The 26,544-nt window shown below is 35.7% G+C and overlaps 1 protein-coding gene across 1 annotated transcript in view; it reads left to right on the top strand.

Annotated features, from left to right (window-relative positions):
• Nucleotides 1–12,927: 12,927 nt before the first annotated feature.
• The window catches only part of LOC107757293 (tight junction protein ZO-2-like), a 79,353-nt gene continuing 65,736 nt past the window's right edge, over nt 12,928–26,544 (top strand). The window contains exon 1 of the mRNA XM_016574734.1: nt 12,928–13,214. Within this exon, the coding sequence (XP_016430220.1) occupies nt 13,161–13,214 (54 nt within the window). The 5' untranslated portion in view covers nt 12,928–13,160. The remainder of the gene's footprint in view (nt 13,215–26,544) is intronic.

Genomic DNA, 26,544 nt, shown 5'->3' on the forward strand with positions numbered 1-26,544 from the left:
TGGCTTTAACTTTTTTTTTTTGCCTTTATGACACATAAAGAATACTCATCTTCTTTCAAACTGCTTTATTAAACCAGCATGTTTAATAATTTGAATGAATGAATGAATGAGGCATTTATATAATTTAATAAAAAATATTAATGTATAAAAAAAGAACAAATTTAATAAAAAACATGACTTTTTGCGTTCTCCTTTGGTCTTTAGTCTGCTGATTGTTATTTAACAAGGCTTTTTCCATATTGATTATATGTTCTCAGGTCATTATGAATTTAATATGTCAGAAAGAGTTGGTTCTTTTTGGGTGCTCTTCACAGATTATGTCCAAAATATTCTTGATTCATTGAGTAAGTGAATTCAAGAATCATTTAAACAACTCAACAAGTGAGTAAGTTTAACCCAAGAACTGCTTGTGAACGAATCATTCAGACAGGTTTAGTGAACTGAATCAATCAATCAATCATTTAGTATTACAATTTTTTTTTTAAATCAAGAATCACCTGAGCCAATTCTTTAAATGAGTAATTTGTTAACCAGAGAACCGTTTGCAAATGAATGATTTTTTTGTGAACTGAATCAACCAATGAATTAATAATTACAATTTAAAAATTGACTTAAAAGATCAATTTGCTCATGAATCAAATATTTATCAGACATTTTACTCTATACTGTACTGTGTGAATCATTACAAAAAATATTCTTGATTCAGTGAGTCAGCGAGTTCAAGAATAGCTCTTTAAGTGAATGAGAGTGAGTGAATATGAGAACTGCTTGTGAATGAATCATTTTGTGTTAAAAAAAATACATTATACTGTACTGTAAGTACTGTAAAGTGATGCTGCAAGCTGGATTCAAACTTACATCACTCACATGAACACCACAAATGATACTCAATAGTTTGTTTATCAGTACCCAACATGACATCAGTTTAGTAGATGGGATCCTCCCACCGCTCTCGTCTTGATCACAGAGAAAAGGAGAGGTAATTAACCGCAGACAGATGGTAGAGGAAAACGGGACACACTTGCAGTACGGACACAATGCCCATAATTACTCTTTTCTGAACCGCTGTACTGAGAACACTGCGGGCCATCATTACATAATCACCTTATGGTTCAGACCATGGCAGATACACGCGGAGATGACACAACACTTTCTCACGTCACACAGCACAAACGATGATTGATAACCAATCTCACAAATGAAATGAGTGCAGACTATTTGCAGTACTTGTGTCCTCCGCACTGTCAATCAAACGGCCCTCTCTGGGCAAACATTGGAAATGTTGGCAAGTTGCATTGAGGAATGACACAGAGGAGTCTGGCTGAAGTTGGCACCGATATTCATGACTGGCATTTGGCTGTGAACCACTGCTCAGGTGCACTGCAGTGCTGGTGGAAGACGACTGGCTTTCTCAGCAAGTTACTGTACTTTGGATATATATTTCAAGGACAAATGCGTGCCCTCATGTTACCACCTGAGAAATTCATTCAAATGTATCACTTTCTTTAATGCCTGAACTCTATAAATGCCCAGAGCAGAATATGATTTTGCTTCCTTTGTGCTTAAAAAGTTATATGCAAGTCAAAGATCTGCGTGACGGCCGACTCCAGCTATCCCTTAAAAGCATGCGGAGGCTTTCTTGTCAATTATTGTGCTGGGATTCATAAGGGGAAAAACGAGGAAAGCTTGTGTTATTTTGACAGGTCTGGCATGTGAATCCCTTTAGTCTGTGGGTCTGCTCATGCGTTAACAATCAGGGTTTAAGACTCGGATAGGAGCAGAGTTATGCTAACATCTGTCCTCTTGCATTGATTTGTGCACCCCAATGTGTATAATGTGAAGCATTCCTATGTGTCTGTTGACACTGGAAACACTTTATGGAGAAATCTGTGTGTGAAAGACTCTCATAATTTATTTCACTCCTAAAGGTTTGGAAAGTGTGCACTACTGTTTCCACAAAAATATTAAGCAGCACAACTGTTTTCAACATTGGTAATAAGAAATGTTTCTTGTGCAGCAAATCAGCATATTATAATGATTTTTGAAGGATCTTGTGACACTGAAGACTGGAATAATGACACTGAAAATTCAGCTTTGCCGTCACAGGAATAAATTACATTTGAAAATACATTAAAACTTAAATTTTTTAAATAATATCATCTTATTCTGGACAAAATGGGTCAGTTTGACATGTAAATTGGCCAACCATTTATTAAGTGCTATTTAGGGGCAGGTTTATCTGAAATAATTCATACCACAATGACAGATCGCCATGGGGAAAATATATATATTTTTTTTTTTTTTGTTGCTAAAAATAATTGCACCATGAAGCCAGTTTAAGATGTGCTGCAATGAAAATGCTGACTACATCAGCAGAAATATGTGTAGTGTCTTTCAATTATTTGAATAGACCTTGCAAACTTTGACAAATAGTGACTATTTTGTAACCAATGGAAGCCTGTTTCTGCCTCATAGTTAGAAATAAAACCGGTAATTGTGAAAAAGTTTAAAATAAGAAATAAAGGTACAGTACATTGTGAGATTTAAAATAGCAATTATGAGAAATAAAATAGCTGTGCCGATATCATAAAATATATACATCTCTAATGCACTGTAAGTTGCTATGGATAAAAGAACCTGACAAATGCATAAATGTAAATTACAAGAATCAAAATATATTAAGATATGCAGTCCTAATAGCAAGAAATGGTAACACTTTATAATAAGGTCCATTTAGTTAGCATTAGTTAATGCAGTAACTAACAAGTATGTAGCGATGAGCAATACATTTGTTACAGTATTTATTTATCTCAACTGTTTATTGGTAGTTCATGTTAGCTTGTGCCCATTGAATAATATTAAGAAATACAACTTTTGTTTTTAATAATGTATTAGTTCTTGTTAAAAAGAAATGAACAACAACAGAGATGTATAAATGCTTTTAATATTTTTCATCCTTAGTTCATGTTAACTAATGTTAACAGATAGAAACTTATTGTAAAGTATTGAAATTATGTTTTTAATTTTTTTTCACTCTGAGGCACAAACAAAAAAGAAAGAAAAAAACCCAGAAAAAGTAGCTGCTATGGCATACAGATATCTTTTGCTAACCTTTTCATACCCAACTAGAATTTCCTGTGGAAACCATGACCCTCACAATAGCACTCATTCTGTCTTTCTTGCTGGAAAAATTGTGGTTGTGATCATATGCACTTGTAAATGGCCCTGTATCGTTTGACAGAATTTAAGCACTTAGTCGGGTATATGTTATATGAAGCATAAAGCATCACTGACATTGTGTTTTACATCATAGTGGCACAATGCCACAACACCATCATCAGCACTGCGCTTCAATGGTAGGCTTATTGAATCAGGACCTTGGAGGTGTTTTTCTATCAGCCCGCCATCTTTTTGTGTGTGTGTGTGTGTGTGTGTGTGTGTGTTTACGTCTGTTTTTCATGAGTCAGAGCAGATGAGGCTCGGGTGAGCCCTGCGGGTCAGTTGAATAGGGAGGTGTCACATCAGAGTCTGATCTCCACTGTCAGTTTGAGATTGATGTCTGGCCATGACATTGCCAACTCAAAATCCCCTCTCACACGCAGCTCTGCTGGCATCCGGCAATACAAAAATACACACATTGCTCTCAGAGCAAGACAACACTGTGTATTTATCATAGACTGCCACCACTGAGTTCTGGGATGGATTTTTGAGGTTGAGGGATCTGTCACCTTCAGTGTTTCCATTTCCTGTCACACACTCTACTCCTCTCTTTTACTCTCTCTCACCTCAGACAAGAGGTCAAATAAGGGTTGCGTAATCCTCTTCTGAAATGGTGTGTGTGTGTGTATATCTGATAATTATCTGATGATGTATGTTCTCATGATCTCTCTCTGTCTTTGTCTTTATGGTGTATGGATGTGTTTGTGAATGTCATAATATATACATTATATAAATTCAATAATTGTTTTATTAAAAAAAATTCTATATTTTTTCAAATTTTTTTCAAAATTGTATTCAATAAAAATTTTGTATAAAAATATGAATTTATATAAAAATTAATTTAGATTGAAATGTACTTATAAAATTACATTACATATATTTAGTTTAATATTATATAATATGTCTGGGGCATATAAAATATTTTAGATTTAGATTTTTAGATAAAACATTCTATCTATCTACTGTGTCTATCTACTGTATCTATCTATCTATCTATCTATCTAAAGAAATGTATATGTTATAGAAATATTATTACAATTTAAATTATTACAATTTAAAATAACTGTTTTCTATTTGAATATATTTTAAATCCATATGAATATATTTTACTCCAGTCTTTAGTGTCACATGATCCTTCAGAAATCATTCTGATGTGCTTATTTGGTGCTCAGTTATTATAAATGATTACTGTAAATGGTTAAATGGTTATTTTTGTGGAAATCATGATACACTTTTTTCAGGATTCTTTGATGAATGAAGAACAGCATTTATACAAAATATAAATATTTTAGTCGTGTTATAAATGATCAAATAAAATATGAAAATTATTTTTGTTGTTGTTGTCGTTGTCTGTCTTGCCCTAAGCTTTTGCATCGTATCATGGTCTCTTCAAAAATATTAAGCAGCAAAAACTCTTTTCAACATTAATAATAATTAGAAATATTTCTTCAGCACATGAAACACACACACACACACACACACATGCACACTTATACACACACTGTTACCACAAAAAAAGATACAAACATATACATTTCAAAGCATTAAATTACAAAATATCAAACCAAGTGACTTTTATTTTGAAGAAAGAGACCACAAGCCCACCTTTCTAGCAATAGTTTGCAAAAACATGTTTGTTAGGTTTAAAATGATAAAACAATGCATATACTGTTCAAAATGATGACAAAAAGTATTGTGATAATTTGTGGTGGTGGAGTGTTAATCCAATTCAGTTCACATTTATTTATATAGCACTTTTCATGATAGATATCGTTTCAAAGCAGCTTTACATGAGATGCATGTTTATGCAAGTGTTTATGCAAGTGCATCATGTTAATGTGAAGGACAAGATACTAGGTAACCATTTTACCATCTATCCACCCCTCTGCTCCTAAAAAAAATCAGCATAAACATTGGCTACTGATAAAAAATGCCAGACGCTTGCATGAATCTCCACTTGAGTCATCTGTGGCGTGAAGAGGCCATTCTCCCTAACCGTGTGTTTTTCCCTCCACTCCTTCTGTCTCTTTTGGGATGACAGTTTGTGTTGTGGGCTGTTTTGTCCTGTTCTGTTTCTTCCATTATAAGAGACAGATTTTGTGACTGCTAGCACCGCTAACCAGCCCCCTACACCCCTCTCAGCAGGGCAGCTCCAGCCCGTATCTCCTCTCTTGCTGTCACATCCTATTACAGCAGACCCGGCTCTCGGTGCATCTGCACAGCTTGTGGCAACGGTCGCCTGCGTCTCAGTACTGCTACTAGATGCGGTATTCATCGAACACCCATACGTGTGTGTCCCTTTCTTTACATACTTCGTAGGGTGTGTCGGTGATTTTTGATGTCAGGTGTGTCAGACAGAAGTCTTTGTTCACATGTGTGGCAACATGCAGTACAGGAGTGTGTGAGTGTGTTTATGTATGCCTGAATGCCCTGGTTAGCTGCAGTAGTCCAGTGTCAAATGAGTCTGTCTGGTGGCTCATTTGCCTCTGGATTGATGGACTAAACTCTGCGGTTTTACTAACGAGGCCCTGGACAGCAATGCCTCAGGCCAGAACCCACATACATCACGTCACGGACCGCCACCACGCTGTGTGTGGGAGCTTTGGAAAGAGACACTGTCCTTCTGAAATCATCAACAACTGAGAGACTTTCTATCTATCTATAGATCTGTCTGTCTATTGCTCTGTCTGTCTGTCTGTCTGTCTGTCTGTCTGTCTATCTATCTATCTATCTATCTATCTGTCTGTCTGTCTGTCTGTCTGTCTGTCTGTCTGTCTGTCTGTCTGTCTGTCTGTCTGTCTGTCTGTCTGTCTGTCTGTCTGTCTGTCTGTCTGTCTGTCTGTCTGTCTGTCTGTCTGTCTGTCTGTCTGTCTGTCTGTCTGTCTGTCTGTCTGTCTGTCTGTCTGTCTGACAGAACAAATGACATCAGGCTTGTTGTGATCATTTCTCGACTATTCTTTTATAGGCTATTGTTTTAATATCACCTTTTCTTCTCATGACAGCTTTAATTGCTTTAACAATCTCCAATCAATCAATGAGCTAAATAAATGGAAGTAAACTGAACTGATAGCTGCAGTCATCCAGGTTAGGCTACAGCTGGCATATGTGCTAATCTGCATGTTCTATTATAGGGACCAATACTCCTCAGAGTTGTTCCCTTCCATCTACTCCAGGGAGAACAATTACTGGACCAGCGAACCACAATGCATGTGCTTAGCAGAGTTACACCGCTCATCTGTATGCAGTTTAACATCGCTGTGGCAGGTATTTCATGTTTCCATTCATTTTCTTTCTTTTTAATGCTTCTTTAAATTCATCCAATCATGTCACCTGATATCTTTTCATTTTCATTTAAAACTTTATAGCGGACATATTCCAACTTACCATAGCATTATGTTTCTTGGGCTATACTTATAATGTTAGTCAATGTTAAAAATAGCTATAATTTCATTTTTATATAACTACGTTCACCTTCACTCTGGTTCTGTAAACTCTGGATTGAAATAAATCTGACCCAAAAACTTTTTATTCTTTTGACATTATTGCATCTTATACATATTCATCGTGCTATTATTTCTGAACAATTGTTTTTCACCCAAGAGCATTTCAAGCATTTCACAGACCATACATGATGAACAACAGGGCCACAGCACCAGAGGTCTTGCAGAAATATCTTGTTTTTAAAACCACATCATTTCAGTGCAAGTTTTCTTTGTGTATTTAGTCGGTATCTCCTTCAGATTAAAAGTCACATATATAGGTCATTTTGACATTATCAACATCATGCAAACAGCTGAAATCCTGCAGACTTGCCTTTAATTTAAAGTCTATGCCTTCAATAAGCATTCAACACAATCTACTTTTGTGTCCTTCGTGTGACATTTTACTCAATCTCTATTCAATGAGCAGAGCCAGGAAGGGTTTGATGGTTTAATACATCTGGCAAATTGACTTAGAATAATAACAGACCCTTTGGGCTCATTTATATGTCCAGACAGAGGTGTAATGTAGTTGTTTGTATTGTCTCTTTTGGGTGTCTTTATTATTTTACTGCTCTAAAGATATTAGCATAATTCCCACTAGTTCCTATGCAAAGTTTAAAAATGCATTAAAGGTTGGTGGCTACATCCAAATTTATTTAAATGTTAAAAGTGAAGTGTGTATTTATTAAATGTTATTCTATTCTGTTATTCCATTCTAAATCTAATGTGATGATGAAACATAAGCTTGCTTGAGCATTTCATACTGTAAATTTAAATCTCAATCAATGCTGCATAAACTCTTTGAAAGTAAAAAATTAAGAACAAACAGGAGAAAATATTTTAATATAGAATAAATTGGGTCAACTACACAACTGCCCCTCAGCCTATTCATATTTTGGATATTATTTATATCTCTTGTTCCTCTCATTACATCAATAGGCTGCAACAGCATTTATTTTCATACATAATGCATGTAAAAAAGTGATGCATCATGAATGTTAAAACAACTTGAACCACTGAAGCTGACATAATAGTACAGATGTGACCTGTATCATCTCTGGCTGGACAAAATAGCTGGGTTGGCCTTTTAATATGTCTGCTGATTTAGACTTTTCACTGAAGCTGGCATTTGGGAACTCTGATATATGGGCTGACCCAGAGGGAGAACATAAAGGAGATGGTCAGGGTGACCTCCATCCATCCATCCATTGCTTTCAGTCCAGCCACAGAGGATGTGTCTTCTACTCTTGTAGTCTTGTTGTGATTGAACTAATCAATTATTGTCATCACAGGCAGGTGCACAAGGGGTCTGTGCAAACTTTGTTTATTATCACATCCACATAAGTATGTTTAGGCTGTTTGCAAATACAGTAGATCTCATTTCTCTTCATTTTTTAAATAATAAATGATTTTTCAGGCTAATGAGAGATATGGGTCATTCATACTATTCAGTACATGTTCAAATAATTTCATATCTGAATATATTGTATAAAAAAAAATAAGCTCACAGTTTTAAAGATGGAAATCTTGTTAGTTTTCTTTTTAAAGATGGAAATCTTGTTAGTTTTCTATTATCACAATGTCCCAATTAAGTCAACCTGGGTTAATTTCTAGATAATTTCACTTTCTCATGAATGAGAAAGTACTCCTCTTGTGTTTAAAAGTGGTATTACATGAACAATTCTTACCAGCTGAGTGTACTAGAGACTCAGGTCCATTTTACTTTTATTCATAATGATGGTAACCTAAACCGCAAGTTAAGACAGCTTCACATGCTATACATAAATCTAAAGTATGCTTTAAATGATGAGATTTAGACTATGTCAGATCTGCTGTGTTCCAGCTGACATGACTGTTCTGCAGCAGGAACTGGACACTGACTTGTACTTTGTGTGGACTTATTTATTTATTCATCCATTCATCTCGGTTATTTCGAGCTGGGCTCATGGTTTTGAGATGTATTATTAATTCAAGCGTAGCTTCAGGCAGTGTAATCTAGAGGGCACACCCTTCATACTTCATGTCAATGCATATTTCAGCAGCAATACCAGTCTCTGAGAGTCCAGCCAGTGCTGTGCAGGACGAAACATTATAACTGACCTTTGACCTGTAATGATGTGTGATATCCAGAGGGTGGGCTTTTATTTATAATGCCTTTTGCATGCTGAAATGATGTTGCATGTGCATTCTGATTCGTCAGTTTAAAATCAAAGAAGCCTTTATGCCAACAGCCTCCTCTGGCAGTGTAGTATTTAACCTGTAAAGCCTGACATATTACATAATAGTAAAAAAAAAATAAAAATCTTTTTTCCCCCTAATAGAACGGTTTATTGAACCTTTACACAAATTCAAAAAAAAAAAAAGTTTGCATATGTGTTTTTGTTGAGTATCATATTTGATATATAGTGTTATAGTTTTGCTCATATAATGAGAATATGGAGCTTGAGTAGGGAAAAAAAAACTCCTCAGGAAAAATATACAATTTGGTGCAGTTGCTGATATTTATATAGCCAAAAAGTAGGATGAAACTACATTACTTGCAATGTAAAACAATGAGATCTTTATGAAAATATAGCAGACTACTTACATAAATATCAGTCATCACTCCATAATTCCCAATAATATATCAAATAAACATTCCTCAAAGGCCTGATTTTAATCACATTTTAACTGCTTTTTCTAAAAATTATATATGGATAATTAAGTAAACCTAAGTTGCTACAGTATAGTGTGTTCATCTTGAAATATTACTAAAAATATAAAAGTTATTCTTACACAGCAAAAAGAAACGTGAACCTGACCTGAAGGGGGACATTTTTACAATTACTTTAATTGTACAATTACTAAATGGCCTTTTACTTGCTGAAAAAGTGTAAACTTTCAATCAGACAACAGAAGGCATGTAGTAGATTGTGTACAACAGGCTTTTCAGCAAAGTTTTGATCATGTTGATAATTTTGCGTATCAAATATGACAGTAGGTTTACAAGGTTAAAACTCACTCAGGCTACTGCAAAATAGATAGCATTATATCCATCTAGGTTATGCACATTACTAAGTAAACTGATTAAAATAACAGAGCATTTTGTTTCTTTTGCTTCTTTGCCTCCTCTGATGGACTGTCATTGCTTTTTAAGATGTTATTCCATGGTCAATATGTTGATTGTGGTGAGAAGCATTCCCATTTTCTGATTAAATTGAAATAAGGGCTTTAGCAAACTAGTGATAACAGCAAAGCCGCCACACTGTACTTCATCTCCACTGCGTGAACTCAACAGCCTGTTAATCTTTTCTAATTAGAATGTGCAAGACAGCTGAATCAAAACATGCCCGCTAGGCCACGCTTGACTATTTCACTGGATCGCAATGTTTTTTTAGACTTCATTCTGAGCTGCATCTTCACTCCAGAGTGCTTTTACGTAATTTTATGCGGCTCTTCTGACATGCTTTTTCTGTAGGTGCTAATTAGGTCCATATGCCAGGTTTTATTGAACCCTTGTTATTTTTCTCACCTTTCCTCACACCTAACATGGATTTGCCGAGGGATAGAGCAGCTTTCGTACCCTTTCATTTCAGTGACAGATCCAATCCAGGCCACAGAAACAGGCTTTTGTGCTCTGCTGAGTTCACACTTGATGCACCTGTGCGACACAAAAGGTCCCTTCTTGCTTCTATTCCGCACATCTCGGGGTTTTATGAATTATAAATTCAAGGCGGTGTATAGAGAGAGAGTATATTAAATGTTGTGTAGCCAACAGAATAGCCATCAGAATTGTAATTCATAAGTTGGAACTGTATTTGAATTATTCCCTGATATGTAGAATGCATTTTTGTTAGACCTATTCCTCTAAACTAAGTAGTGTCCAAATTATTCAAAATATGAAAAAAACATTTTCAAATGTTGCCATATTGCTTAAAAATAAAGGTTCTTTATTCTTGTCATATATGGTTAAATGAAGAACCTTTAAGAGAATATTTTCATTCCACAGAAAGGTTCTTTAGAAAAAGGTTCTTTAGATTAATAAAACGTTTTCACACTAATAAAAAATTGGTTCTTTGGGGAATGCAGAATTGTTCTTCTATGTCACTGAATCAGATTACAGCATGATTACAGCAAGGTCAGTCACCAGAATATCACTTAACACAACACACGACTCCATCACATGCACACATCCACAACAAATACTGCAGACAGAGCAGATAGGAGAAGCACATATTTGACCACACATTATGACATAAAAGATTCATGCTAATGCATGTGAAACATGATATACTTCACAGAACACACATCGTGACATCACTCACTCAGATACTTAAACGCTGCTCTGATCCGTAATGTTGTTGCCTAACACAGCCACGCTGGGGCACCACCCCTTGTGGTGACATCATCCATAAGAGAGGATGCTGGGAGATGTCAAAAGACTTCTGTGACAGAGTTCATGTATGAGTAAACAAGCACACTGGGTGCTTCTGTTGACAGTACGCTGCTCTGAGTGGGATCATTGAGGTCATAGTTGTATCTCAGACAGGGTGTTGCTCATATACTGCACATAAAATGATCTATGCTTCTACTCTTTTATGTTCTGTTGCTTTAAGCACTTTGATAATTATTTATAGCAGTTTATTTACACTCAGATATGAGTTATACCAGAAGCTTCTGCATGTTCCAAAGTGTTCTTTTGTAATTTAGATGTTTTAAATTTAGATCTAAACAGATAAATTTAGATCCTCATGAAAATATCTCATGAAAAGACTTAAGGGAATTGTTATAGTGCTTTGACTTTGGAGTCTAGCTTTGAGAGTGTTGACAAGTTTGGTCTGAAATATCAAGACTGGAGTTTTGACACTTTGTCATTTGGTCCCTCGTCTTTCAGTGAGGACTTTGGATAGACTATTGTTGACATAGGCCAACAACACCAGGCACATTTATAATGTTACTTAATTTAGTTTTGGAAATATTAGTTGTTTTGTGTTTTATTTATATATATATATAAATAAATATAAACTTTATTTCAATTTATTTCCAAAGCAAAATTTCTAATTTTTTATGTTCTGTTGCTTTAAGCACTTTGAGAATTATGTATAGCAGTTTATTTACACTCAGATATGAGTTATACCAGAAGCTTCTGCATAGTGTTCTTTTGTAATTTAGATGTTTTAAATTTAGATCTAAACAGATAAATTTAGATCCTCATGAAAATATCTCATGAAAAGACTTAAGGGAATTGTTATAGTGCTTTGGCTTTGGAGTCTAGCTTTGAGAGTGTTGACAAGTTTGGTCTGAAATATCAAGACTGGAGTTTTGACACTTTGTCATTTGGTCCCTCGTCTTTCAGTGAGGACTTTGGATAGACTATTGTTGACATAGGCCAACAACACCAGGCACATTTATAATGTTACTTAATTTAGTTTTGGAAATATTAGTTGTTTTGTGTTTTATTTATATATATATATAGATAGATAGATAGATAGATATAAGGAAGTAAAAAAGATGTATATGTACTTATATATGTACTTCTAATGTAGCTGGCAGAGCATGGTGCTATCAATAACAATGTCAGGGGAGAACACATACAGACAAAATGTATGTACACTCATGTCTACACTTCTTACAAGACTTCTTAACTATTAACAGTAAATATAGCTAGAATTAAGTTATGGAACATTGATTTTGATTTATAATCTTTCAAGGAAAAATTAATTTTCCCCAGGCATTTTGTCTTGCACCAGGGATGTGCACACCTCACGATTTATAATTTTTATTAAGATTTTAATGACTATCATCAATATCTGACTTGTTTCAAAATACATACTGTAGGCTATCTGCGATTTATAAACACCTATTATTAAACTGTTTCTGTAATAAACCATGCTTATATTAAACATGACATGCTTTCTTATAGAATTAACACAGATTAAAACTTCTCTTTGGTGATATCAGAAGTTGTTCGCTACCCTTGACAGTAAACACGGTTTAGTGTGTTATCATGCAACTCTCTCAGGGAACAGTTAAATCAATGTTTGCCCGCTGGGCGCAACCATTCGATAAGCGGGGGAGGATGATTAATTACGAAACGCGTACATTAAAGATCATTTGAATTTAACAGACTAAACTGGATTATTGTTAATATATTATAACTATGTTGTTTATATTATATAGGTATTCTTTAATTACAACGCAGGGCTTATACATAAGCTGGGCGCGAGCACATGACATACCTTTCCCGTAACTGGTACAATCGTGAAGTAGGTTGGCTTGGGTTGAAAGTCGCTTGTAGCAAAAATGTTTCCCAGGCTCTGCCCTCGCGTACTCAGACGCTGATCGCTCCACCAGCAACGATTCCACAAGGATCTTTTGCTCAAAGCCATGCTGAATCCAAGAGGCTGACGACAACGACAGATCCGAAATAATCGCCATTATTCCAGCGCTGAAGTAGTTTTTTTGATCAGAGAAATCAGGATGCCCGTGAGAGGCGGAGGAAGAGTTGCTTATCCGAATAAAAGCGACAATGTTGTAAGTATCGCTGCCTGGAGGAATGGCATCTAACTTACAGTTTTTCCGAAACAGTTTTATTTTTGTTTGTGGAATAAAAACCTAAGCGTTAGAATATAAGAATGTTTTAACCCACATAGCGTATATTAATTTTGTTTATGATAATAAGGTTGTTTCACGGAGATTGGCTTTAGCCAATGGAATGCTGCACTGTGAACTTCACCTGTTGAGTTTCCCTCAGGGCGAACGCTACTGTACCAGCACTCTCCTGTCAACTTTATCCCAAATAATTTACTTCTAGAACCGTTTCTAATGGTCTTTAGCTGTGTTTCCTTGTCATGTAGAGACGCCCACGTCTAAATACCATTTCATAGAAACAAAACGGGGATTGTTGTACAGTTGTAGTGCTTTCGCTTTGGGAGTTGCTGACATGTTTGGCCTGAAAAGTCAGGATTGAAGTTTACTTTGACGCTTTGTCGTTTGGTCTCTTGTGTTCCGGTGAGGACTTGAGATAGATTGTTGATATAAGCTTTACAGACACAGGCCTTGTGTTAACATTCTTTTCCTAATTCCAGGTTTAGCTCATTTCTATTCTGTTTCAAACAGCACAATTTGGTATTGAGCATTTTATACTTCTAAAATATAAATTATTAAGCAAGTTGTAAAGTACTAGTATATACATTTTTAATATTTGTTTTTGGACAATATGAGTCAAAAGTTTGGACACACCTACAGTATTTTTTATTATTATTCACATTTTATATAACTGTAAAGTTTAAGTTATGAAATAACACAAAACGAAGTAAAGGAATTATATAGTGACTACAAAATGATAAACAAATGGAAATTATCTTATACTTAATTTCTTTAGTCAATCCTAGGATGCTTTTTAAACAGTATTGGAGTTTGAAAGTATTCTAGACCCTTGTTGATTGCTTTTCCTTCTCTATCTCCGATATTCAGTATATTTAAATATTTTTTTGCATTTGCAACATGATCTGGATTAGGGCTGCCACTAACGACTATTTTTATTTCGATTAATCTATCGACTAATTTATCGATTAATCTAAATGATTAATTTCCCACAAAAAAAACCCCCAATTTTAAAGAACATTTTATTAAACTTGCAACTTTGCCATTCAGTAGTGTACCATAAAAAAGTATAAATGTAAACAAGCCATTGACGAAATGTAAAACTAAACGAGTAAAAATGTAAACAAACCTATTAAAAATAAATAAAAATAAAATAATTACAAAAGTCTGAGAAAGTCAGCATGTTCTTAATGTCAATATATCCACATGTTCTGGGCTTCTGTTCATTACAGCTGTGAGTGAAACTATAAAGGGGAAAAAACATGTTTCAATTAACCCCACTAGATGGGTTTTCACATTAAATAAATGCAATGTTTAGAGTCCACTAGAATCAAGTGTTAAAATTGTATTATTAAAAATTTTAAGTAGCCTATTAAAAGTACTCTTAGAAATGTGTAAACAACAGAAGCAAGTGTCCATCTCATAGTCCAAATCACTGAAATCAAAGTTCAGTATTATAGTGTAAGAATGACAACATGTCCATGTGTTCTGGTCTACTAATAATAAAATATTATAATTAATAATTAATTTTTGTGGTAAAAACAGATGTAGGCTAAGTGAACAAAAGCCTTTAAATTAACTTAAAATACATATATAATAGCAATGATGCAATAATAATTAGTTCAAATAAAGTATCAAAAGCAAGAAATCATGAGCCACTTTGAGATGCACGTACGTAACCTACACGCCTATAACTGCACCACATATAATTATTTAATTAAATCGTAGCGTTTGTGAATTCACAGTTATGCTTAAATATGATCTTTAAACGGGTTTAATATATCATGAGGCCTTGGAAAACAGTCTAATAATGTGTTTTATGGATTCTCGTCCGTGAAATGCGCCACTTCCAGTATTTTGCCGGTTAGTCGAGGATTTTTTAAAATCGAATAGTCGAATAGAATCGACGAATCGCGACAGCCCTAATCTGGATAGAAAAGCTGTTGTTACTAAGCACATACAAATAGTCTACAGCAAAATAAATATGGTTATAAAAATAATAATCTATATAGATACAGTGACTACGTATTGCTTTAAATGAAATTAACACAAAAGGTACAATAAAATCCTTTTTTATATCGGCAGCAAAATTATCACAAGCATATGGCCTCTACTGTCTAGCTAAAAAAAACATGGGATTTATATTTGTCTACAAAACTAATTCCTTCAAGCATTTACATATTAAAAATATAAAAAACTTTTTTTTATCAGGATAAAGATGAAATCATTCAGTCAAGTCTGTCCAAACTTTTGACTGGCAGTGAACTTTCCTATAACTCAATCTTTGTATCAGCTCTAGTATAAATGATTTCATATCGGCTCAACTACTATTGCATCAGAAAATAATGTCTTTAAACTGTTAGTGATGCAGAAACTATTCCTGGAGCTCTCTGTGAGTGCTGGGACCAGGTCACCTTGACTCGCTTATATGGCTGTGTCTCATTACCTATAGTGAGCTGCCTACGTAGAATGCATTTCTGAACCAGCCGAGCTGATGTTGCCCAAAAATGCAGTTTAGGTAGGCAGCGCACTACATTTTACAACTCAACCTATGTTGCCTCTTGTTGCCTCATCCGAATGGACGCCTGATGTTGTCGCCTCAGTGTGGAGGTGTTGCGTTCACCCCAGTGGCCTCCTCATTTGGCTTGGTATTTTCTGTCTGGTTTGGTCCAGCCGGAGAGCAGCTTGGGCTGCAGATTATCAGACCTCATTATTCAGGAGTGAAGAGGCCCGATTCTGATGTTAGAATGAGAAGAGCTGTTATAATCACACCCGGACTTATAGCTTCTCAAGAGCCAATCTTCTTATACTCACTCTCACAAAACTGATTTAAAGTCTTTACTACTTCTGTGAGCAATATTCAAGTTCACTTAATGAAAGTTTTAGGACTTGTTTGTCTGTAGAATATGCACAAATGCAATTATGCATAACATTCAGATGCGTTCAGATGCAGTTTATTGTGTAACCGAAATACCAATTATAATACGAAGAAAATAAAAACTTTATGCATACTGCGGACTTTTATTTATAAACGGTCCTGAAATATACCAAGACTCTTATTTTAAAATGTCAATGCTTTACTATTGCCGGTAGCTCTTTCAAAAAGATAAAATATGCTCTCTTATAACCATCTACAACATAGTTCAATATAAACACTAAACATTGTCATAATTTATCAACAGTAAATATGCAGTATTCACTGATTGATTGCCACGCTGTTACTTTAAAACATGCAACGCTCATATTTATTTGATTAAATCATAGGCTTTTGAAGTTTAACAATCACATTAAGCTGTGTTGGGATTTCTGAGGACCTTTTTTCACACACATGTTCCTAGATACATTTTAGTTGCAAATGCGAGTGAAAAGCTCATGCTGTTGAGTCCTGATTACTGTTAAAATGACCTATTTTAGCATTTTTAGCATTTTACTGTTGTTTCTAATCATGCACGTCTAGGGGCGGCTTGCTCCCCCTGACCAAACACGTGGAGCAACATACTTGAATCCGGCCTAATCCACTAGAAGGCTTTTAATTCTGACTAGTTGCCTCTAATCTCCCACGAGGCCGCTTGGCTTTGGTTTTTCCGCTTCAATCATACCTTTTAATTAGGATTCTCTGTTTGCAGAATCATATTCAGACATAAAATTTCCTCTGATAATAGACAAGCATGTCCTGAACGAGGACAAAAACAACACACAAAGTAGTCTTGTTGTTTTTGTGCATTATTTTAAAAGACTTCCTGATGTTTTCAGGCTGTATTACGTCTGCACATACACCAGTGTATGTCTTATCACAGCTGGTTTATTGCGAACGCTTTGTGGCAGGCACAAGGGCACTCGGTTTACATTCCTCCTGCACAGGCTGCACTGCCGTAGTGATTCGGACTTAATAATGGTTCCACCTGTCTCTCACATTCACTTCAAAGGATTAAACTAATTAAATTGCTAGTATGTTTTAATAATCAGTTTTGACACCAAAATTGCCATCTCACTATAAGTCTGAATGCAGTGTGTGGCAAACAGTGATTGTGTCAAATGTTTCTTGGCGGGGAAGAGCTGTAATTTGCTTCTGCATGAAGATAAACTATAATTCTGTAATAAAAGATCTTTTGTTTGGCGTATCTGGCTCTGAGCCAAGGCTGTAAACATGTCTTGAACATTGAAGGTAGGGTGATTTTTCTTATTTTCTATTTATTTTTATTTTTTTGGGAGGGGGGGTGTTGTAATGATCTTTTTTTAATGGACTTAAAGTTGTGAATTTGAACTATTTGCAAATATTTTTTATTTTAAAATATGTACACATTTATTTTAATTCGTAAGCCTAATACTGTATGTCAAAAACACAAAATGGCAAAATATTTCTTGTCTCATCAAATTCAGTTATGAATTACATGAATTATGCAAATGATTCAGCCTATATATTCAATTTTTTAAAAAGTTAAATAAAGTAGGTTGTCACTGAATATTACTGTTGGTTGTTTAACATTTTGTAAAACAATATTCAAATATTAAATGTTTAGCTACTTAAATATTAAATATATAATATCTCACACTAAATAAAAAGAAAATTGAAGCATCTTGCTGGGATTTATGTTTGGTAACAGTAAAGCCCACCTTCTTTGATTTGATTGGCCATCTCAAACATTTTGACATTGCCGATCGCTGTTAGACCAATGGCCAGCCTAAAAATGTAACTTAAAACTTTTTTTCATCTTACTTACAAACAGAACAGCATCAAAAATGAGGTGGACAATCTTGCCATTTCTGATTATTGGCGATGATTTGTCACCCTCAATGTTGATGGTGGTTACAGCCGTTTAAAGTCTTGTTGAGTGAGTGAGTGAGTGAAGTGATGAGTGGCCAAGTGGTGACCTGTACGTGCTCTGCATTTAACCCATCCAAGTGCACACACACAGTAGTGAACACACACACACACACACCCGGAACAGTGGGCAGCCATATCGCTGCGGCGCCTGGGGAGCAGTTGGGGGTTCGGTGCCTTGCTCGAGGGTCTCACCTCAGTCGTGGTATTGAGGGTGGGAGAGAGCACTGTACATTCACTCCCCCCACCTACAATCCCTGCCGGACCTGAGACTCGAACCCACAACATAAAAAATACATAATGTATTTTAAACTCATTCTAAATTTAAAAGAATTGCAGAGTTCACACCAAAACTATAACCATAATGACACAGAGGAACGGTATTGTTGGAATCACTTTCAAATGATTTTTTGCCAGCTGATAAAAACATTTACAAAAAACATTAATCAAAGTCCATCCTGAAGGATGGCAAAACTGCAGCATACATTTATAATAAACAGAATGTAATCGTGTGTTTGTGTGGAAGCTAATGTAGTCATAGTTCTCGTTAGTGCGGGGCGGTATGATCAAAAATTTATATCACGGTATTTTTCAAAATTATACCGGTTTCACGGTACATGACGGTATTTTTTTTTTTCATGCATGACCGGGTGTTAACCATATTTCCTACTGATTGAGAGAGGAAATAATGCAGTATATTGACTTAGAATGCCCTATTTTACTGTCATGATGAGTGAATATTGTCCAAAAATACCACACTAAATAGTGACTAAACACGACCCCTTTTAATACATGTTAACCAGGAGTCACTCTCATTTATAATCGCGGCATCGTCTGATAAAATCAACATGCATCTACACTAAAGAGCGGCTATGCGGTTGTTTTGGCTATATTACAGGTTTGTCTCATGCAGCGCACTGCCTGCGTCTGAGTAACAAACTAAAAAAAACAACAAACAAAAAAGTGCATGTGATATTAACAGACGAACTACGCTCATATTTATAATTCCAAACAATCAGTAAGCGACAGGTGCTAGGAAACGCTGTTTTGTACTCATTTATTGTCGAGTCGGCTGCGGTGCGGCCAACTGAATTCGCTGCTTCTCTGCCGCTCACTGCACAGAACAGACGTCGAGAGAGGTGACACTTCTCCGGGAAAGTCAGACCTCGCGTTCGCGGGACAGCACTGGCGAAATCTTCCAACTGAACCATAGCTAAGGTTTATCCAAAAAAAGTGGCTAGGTTTGTCAGTATGAATATTCTATGGAAAAAAGCCGCTAAAAGGGTCTGAAGTTGCTAAATCTAGTGCTAAAGTCGCGCTCGTGTGTGTGAGACGCGGGAGCTGATGGCAGGGGGCGGTGGATATTTGTGGCGGTCAATGTGGATATTGTGGATGAGTTCTTCTGTGTCATCACGTTCTATTAGTTCTACAGCTTCAGTTTCGGAACTTTCACGCTTAGTAACACATACAGCTGTTCCCTCACCACAGTGCAACAGTGAAAAGGGACCCCTTTCAAACAGTGTCGCGTTCCGAACGTTGTTTAAGCGACATACACCGGTATTGCGGTATTTTAAAAATTCATATCATAACAAAAATAAACACCGGTATTCGGTATGAACCGGTATACCGCCCAGCACTAGTTCTCGTTCTTGTTGTGAACAGATCTTAAGAGCCGCTAGGCACCTAGCTGAGGCACTTTTTGAACATTTTTGCCTAAAATAGTCATGTTTTTCTTTGTAGTTTGTGGCAGGAAATGCTTCTAAATGACATGGAACAGTTTGAGCCTCTGCGTTGGATATTTTGGGCCTTTGCCCCTCTCACCAGGGTGTACATCCTGTATACATGCACATTTATCAGTAGTTCAGTTCATGCAAGCTGTGTGATTGTTTGATCTCTGTAGGACACACACAGTAATGTCAAGATCAGTTCTCATGTACTGTGGTTTCCTGTCTTCTCATCAAAATTTCGTTTAAAAGAAAAAAGGTCCACTTGTTTTCTTTTAGATTGACTTCTTATACAAAGTCTTATGATTTTCCAGAAGTTATTTCCTCCCTGGCCGCAAGGAATAAGATCGGGATTAATGCAAGCTGTGTGATTGTTTGATCTCTGTAGGACACACAGTAATGTCAAGATCAGTTCTCATGTACTGTGGTTTCCTGTCTTCTCATCAAAATTTCGTTTAAAAGAAAAAAGGTCCACTTGTTTTCTTTTAGATTGACTTCTTATACAAAGTCTTATGATTTTCCAGAAGTTATTTCCTCCCTGGCCGCAAGGAATAAGATCGGGATTATCTAGGAACGTACAGGATAAGGACAGTTTACAGTTTGCTTCCTCTTCTGCATTGCTTTCCTTTTGAACTGTACCACACCCTAAAGATTGCCGACCCTGTGCACAGAGAAAACTGTGATCTCTACAGCTCTCCAGACGTTGGTCTAATCGCCTGTTGATGACAAAGATTTCTGGGAAGTGCATCTCTGTCCTCCTCTATCATATGTGACATGAGTCATGTGTTGTGGATGCAATGAACGTTTTGTAATCCCAGGTCGTGCTTATTTTAATTTAAGTTTCATAACCTTGTGATGGAAAGTTTTCCCTACCATTAAGGGTTTCATCAGTTTGGGGTGTTACTTTAATTTATGGTTTAATTGAATTTACCTTAGTGTCAATTTGAAGCAAATGTGCGTCAGTTCGGTTACAGGTTTCTGCAATTACTTAGTCATAAAAAGATGCTTCTTTTAGCTGGAGGGCAAGTGTGTTGTTTAGAAGGCCTATTTTGATTTCCCTTGAGAATATGGTTCATTAGCGATTGCTAGGCGAAATTACTTAACAGGGCCGATGGCATGTAATTGTTTTTGAAAAAACAATGATACAGGACAAAAATTTATGTATTATTTTGAGTCTTCCAGTTGCATTTTATGACAATTTATTATTTTCATTTGTTAGTAAAATACTAGCTTAAAGTCGCCATGAAATGCCATCTGAATGTATATTATAGATCTTATTGTGAATGATTCATCCATTTATGTTTCTTGTTTCATTAAACATTCCGTGGTCAATTTTTATTGTTATTTGTTTTCAAATCGAAATGTATAAAACAAAATTGAATTTTGTCTATGACATAAAAACTACAGTGAAGTTAACACTCCATTGATGAAATGAACTAAAATTAAACCGAAGTTTAAAGAAAATTAAAACATTTAAATTAAAATTAATGAAATTAAATCATCATATTATATATAAATGTATTCAGCAAAAACAATTAAATATTGAATCTGAACTTATTATAGTACATTAAAAAAGTATTTTAATCCTCAATTAACCCTACTAGATCATTTGCATTTATCTGTGAAAAAACACTAATGCTTTGGGAATTACAAATATTTGCACAAATCCAATTATTGAGCAATTAGAGTGTGCCAGAGATGTGACCTCAGACAGACAGCAGAAGAGGGGAGGACAGGAGCAAGCCGGTGGAGAACATGGGATGGAGGACGAATAAAGAGTTGTTTACACTAGTGCACCGAGACACACTGGCAGTGAAAGCGAAGCATTGTTCCTCCATAAACGCTAAATAGCCGAAACAATTAAGCTCTCATGCTGGAGAGACCCTCAGAGGAAGAGCGGGAGATTGAGGACTGGAAAACTGTTAAGCCTGCTTAAACTATGTGATATAAAGGTGATCAAGATCTAAATTTCCACTTGTGTGGGAAGAAAACTAGTCTTCTTCCTGGTGCTCTTATACTATGTGTGTATAGGGTGATACTTTAAACATTGGGTGTATTTTGTCAAGTAATGCCACAGGACCAAGAGCGCTACGTTATTTTCATGGCTTTTTGGACTAATGGATATGAAGAATCTTAAAGTACCATGAAAATACCATGGTACAGTTCTGTGCTAATGTATTTATTTGCTACAGTATTTATTTGTAAGAGCTTGTAATGTGCTTTTGAACACTTTTATTTAAAATTAAATATATATGAATTAATCTAATTGATTACTTTAGGGCTGCAACAACTAATCGATAAAATCGATAATGAATGTCATTATCGATTAGTTGTATCTGCCCGCCCCGCATGGAAAACTTCCGCCAATCACGTTAAATTACAGCAATGAATAACGCATTTCATTGGACAAAATGCATCTAAAAATAGCAGATGAAACGGAGTGAACTGCTGCGGGAAAGATGCGTGATCCAAGCAGCCCGAAACATGGGAATGCTTTATTTTAAACTTCAAGCTAATGCATTAGCGTAATGTTTAACACGGCTTGTCCTGTCAGGCGCTTTGACAGATGCATGTTTAATGTGTGAGATATGTTTCCTCAGCACATAAACTGCATTTTACGGTAATATCCTTTTCTGTGAATGTTACATATTCACGTGAATGTTTCTATTTTGCATGAAGGCTCGTCCTGACAGTCTGCGTTAAACTTCAGACTTCACTTAACGAGCGCCGGTGCGTGCATGCGCATCAAACAGACAGAACGCAGTAAAGAGGGAGAAAATCAATATTCAGCAATAATATTAATTTTGCTGATATATCTGTTATTGGATGTTAAATTTAGGTTTAAAAGTCAACATGTAATTCAAGTATTTTATGATAGTAACTGTAAAGGGATAACAGAGTGTGATTGAATATAAATGTAAGAAGTTTTTTACATTTACAGAATAAAGAAATGACAGTAACAGGGTACTGTGTTCAGAGTGAATGTGTGTGTTCCTGCAGAACATTCCTCTTATCTGATAACACTGAGTTTGTGTTTTTCTTCATCATTATTACCGTATTGACCCGAATATAAGACGATGTTTTTTTCTTGGAAATACATCTGAAAAAACGCGGTCGTCTTATATTCAGGGTCTAGACTTTGATATGTCAATAATACACCCACAACAATAGGTGGCGCCAAATACGCATAAAACGAGTGTGCCATGAAATACGTAATGTAATGCGTGTTGGAAAGATCGCCAGTAAAAACAAAAGAAAAAGAAAACATTACAGCTGCATGAGTCGTGACTGTCACGTTAGCATGATGGCACCAAACTCCCTTTGTGATTTTAAAACGTAAGACAGTACCCAGATTTGAAGACTACAGTAAGATTTAACTTCTACTGTTAATAAGATTTTGGCAGGCTACTATTAGATGGATAGCCTAAATGTCCTAATTCAGATGGGCTACCTGTTTTGTTTTTTTTAATGGTATATCAAAAAGTGTATATTTTTAAAATGTGATTGTTGGTACATTTTACCAGTTTTTACCATACTTTCAAAACAAAAATTAAAATAGGAAAAATATGCAATATGAAAATAATTGAAGACAAAATGTGTTTTACTGAGAAAAAACAAGATTTGGTTTTTAAAAAGCCTTTTTCAAAAAGGTACATCTGGAAAAAGGGGGGTCGTCTTATAATCAGGGTCGTCTTATATTTGGGCCAATACGGTACTTCCATTTTTAATATTGGGAATTAAACTGTCCTTTCTCCATTTGTCTGTTTAAACTGTCCATTTAAACTGTTTTATAACTCTTTTACACATAATGTATAGCATAGAGATATATTCACTATACAGTATGTTTTCTTTTCATAGCATTCAGTTGGCACGTTTGTTTGAAGGACAGCATTGGTCAGAATTGAAATAAACCAGGCTTGATATTGTTGCACCTTGGACATATTTATCATGATCTCTTAGTTCAGATACATTTTATTTTATTTTACTTTTTACATTTTTTATTTATTTATTTTAATATATTAATATTTAATTTATTACTAATATTTATTTTTTTCATTATTTTATTTTTATTTGATTTTAATTTAATTATTACTTTATCTTGTATTAAATTGAAACTGTATAAATACATATTTTTATTGTTGTATTGAAGTGCTGATTGTTTGTGACATCCACGTTGTCCCTAAACTCACATTATCTGGAACATGAAATTGCTTTGGTGCTCATATATTCCTTCACCCTAAGCTCAAATACCGCCCTTTCTCAGAAAGAGCTGTGATCCGTCAGCACATTAGCTGAGAGAAAACAGCCTCTTCTTTTACCAGAATAAGACCAAGGTTTGAAATGTCAATAAGAATCCACTGTCCTTAAAAATGACACAAACGTTCCCTACCCCACCCTCCCCCCCACTGGCCTGCGGCCTGTTGGCATTTGACATGCTTTGGTTTTGAAGTTTCTTTTATTTAGTGACTGCTCTCGAATTCCCAGCGGAGCTCTACTCAGTCATTCGGAAACGTCTAGGTATCCCTCATGGAAAACAAAGGGAGGGTGTGTTGGTTTCGTAAGCGGCAGGTTTGTGTCGTCTGCTATGAGTAAGAGAGTCTCCTGTGTTCCTCATATTACCTTTCAGCTCGTCAACCGAAAGCCTCGACCTCATTGGCTGAAACCTGCAGTGTGGGCAGAGCCAAGTGCCCTTATATGTCCCTGAGGGCAGATCCATTTATTTCCCCTATGCAAAGCATTGTGGGAATGTACAGGTGTAATCTGCTACCTTCTTATCTTTCCTCATTTGTTTGTTTTATTTTAATGTGTTTACTTGGCAAAGCAAAAGAATGTGGATAGTTGAGGATCTCGGCTCGACTTGAGAATCGCTGCGCAGGATGGCTGTTAGGTTTCTGCATCAGGTAACCTCTGCAGGGCCGGAAATAGCTGTTGGTGTGCACCTGATACCTAAAGGAAAAGCTTGCAGTGCACCGGCTGATGGAGTGCAGGCTCGTTCTGTGCTGTATGAACGCTGTTGTGAAATGGTGCTTTTTCATAGCTGGACTTTTGACCTGTAGTAAGCTTGCCCTGAGCTGCGTAAGATGCAGGCATTCCTGGCTGATGCTGGTGTGTGACTTTAATTACTGAATCAAGTGAAACAAAATTCAATTTTGCAAATAAGAACTTGAGCTAAAACCTGGATCTACTAGATGACTGCATCTGCTAAACCTTACCAGTCTTTTATTATGAATTTACTTTTTTAAGGTTTTACATTAGATAGATAAATAGATAGACAGACAAATCAAGACAAGTCACCTTTATTTGTACAGCGCTTTATACAATACTGATTGTGTCAAAGCAGCTTTACATTTTCAAACAGGAAAATAAGATAGATAGATAGATAGATATCTGTCTGTTTGACTATCTATCTATCTATCTATATATCTATCTATCTATCGTTCTATTGTTTTATCTATCGTTCTAGCTATCGTTCTACCTATCTCGTTCTAGCTATCGTTCTACCTATCTATCGTTCTAGCTATCGTTCTACCTATCTAGCTATCGTTCTAGCTATGTATCGTTCTAGCTATCTATCTATCCTTCTAGCTATCTATCTATCTATCTATCTTTCTGTCGTTCTATATATCATCTATCTCTATCGTTCTATCTATCTAGCATTCTGTCTATCGTTCTATGATAGAAAATTAGAATAACAGATAGAACAATAGAACGTCGTTCTATCTTTCTATCGTTCTATATATCATCTTATCTATATCATTCTATCGTTCTGTCTATCGTTCTATGATAGAAAATTAGAATAACAGATAGAACAATAGAACGTCGTTCTATCTTTCTATCGTTCTATATATCATCTTATCTATATCATTCTATCGTTCTGTCTATCGTTCTATGATAGAAAATTAGAATAACAGATAGAACAATAGAACGTCGTTCTATCTTTCTATCGTTCTATATATCATCTTATCTATATCATTCTATCGTTCTGTCTATCGTTCTATGATAGAAAATTAGAATAACAGATAGAACAATAGAACGTCGTTCTGTCTATCATTCTATCGTTCAATCAATTGTTTTATCTGTTCTATCTATCGTTCTATCATTTTTTCTATCTATCTGTTGTTCTATACTGTAGTTCTGTCGCTCTGTGTCGTTCTATCTATCATTCTGTCGTTCTGTCTGTCTGTCGTACTATCATTCTATCTGTCATTCTGTCTGTCTGTTCTATCCTTTAGAAAAAACTGGTATCTTTTGTTCTTTACTCCTTTGCTCCTTTAACAATTATATTAAATATTTAACAAAATAAAGGTTTAAAGGGGTCATATGATGTTGCTAAAAAGAACATTATTTTGTGTATTTGGTGTAATGAAATGTGTTTATGCGGTTTAAGGTTAAAAAAACACATTATTTTCCACATACTGTACATTGTTGTTTCTCCTCTATGACCCGCATTTCTGAAACGCGTAATTTTTTACAAAGCTCATCGGTCTGAAAAGCGAGGTGTGCTGTGATTGGCCAGCTATCCAGTGCGTTGTGATTGGCCGAATACCTCAAGCGTGTGACGGAAATGTTACGCCCCTCACCATACAGTGATGCCCTGTCCGGCCGGAGCGACGAGACAAAAACATTAAAACCCATTATAAACGAGACATTTGTTGCATCCAGTGGGGACATAAATACGGATTATAATGACTTATACTGTATTTTTACGCGT

The sequence above is a fragment of the Sinocyclocheilus rhinocerous genome, unplaced genomic scaffold (assembly GCF_001515625.1).
Source record: "Sinocyclocheilus rhinocerous isolate Xijiao unplaced genomic scaffold, SAMN03320098_v1.1 scaffold293, whole genome shotgun sequence".
NCBI classification, from domain to species: domain Eukaryota; kingdom Metazoa; phylum Chordata; class Actinopteri; order Cypriniformes; family Cyprinidae; genus Sinocyclocheilus; species Sinocyclocheilus rhinocerous.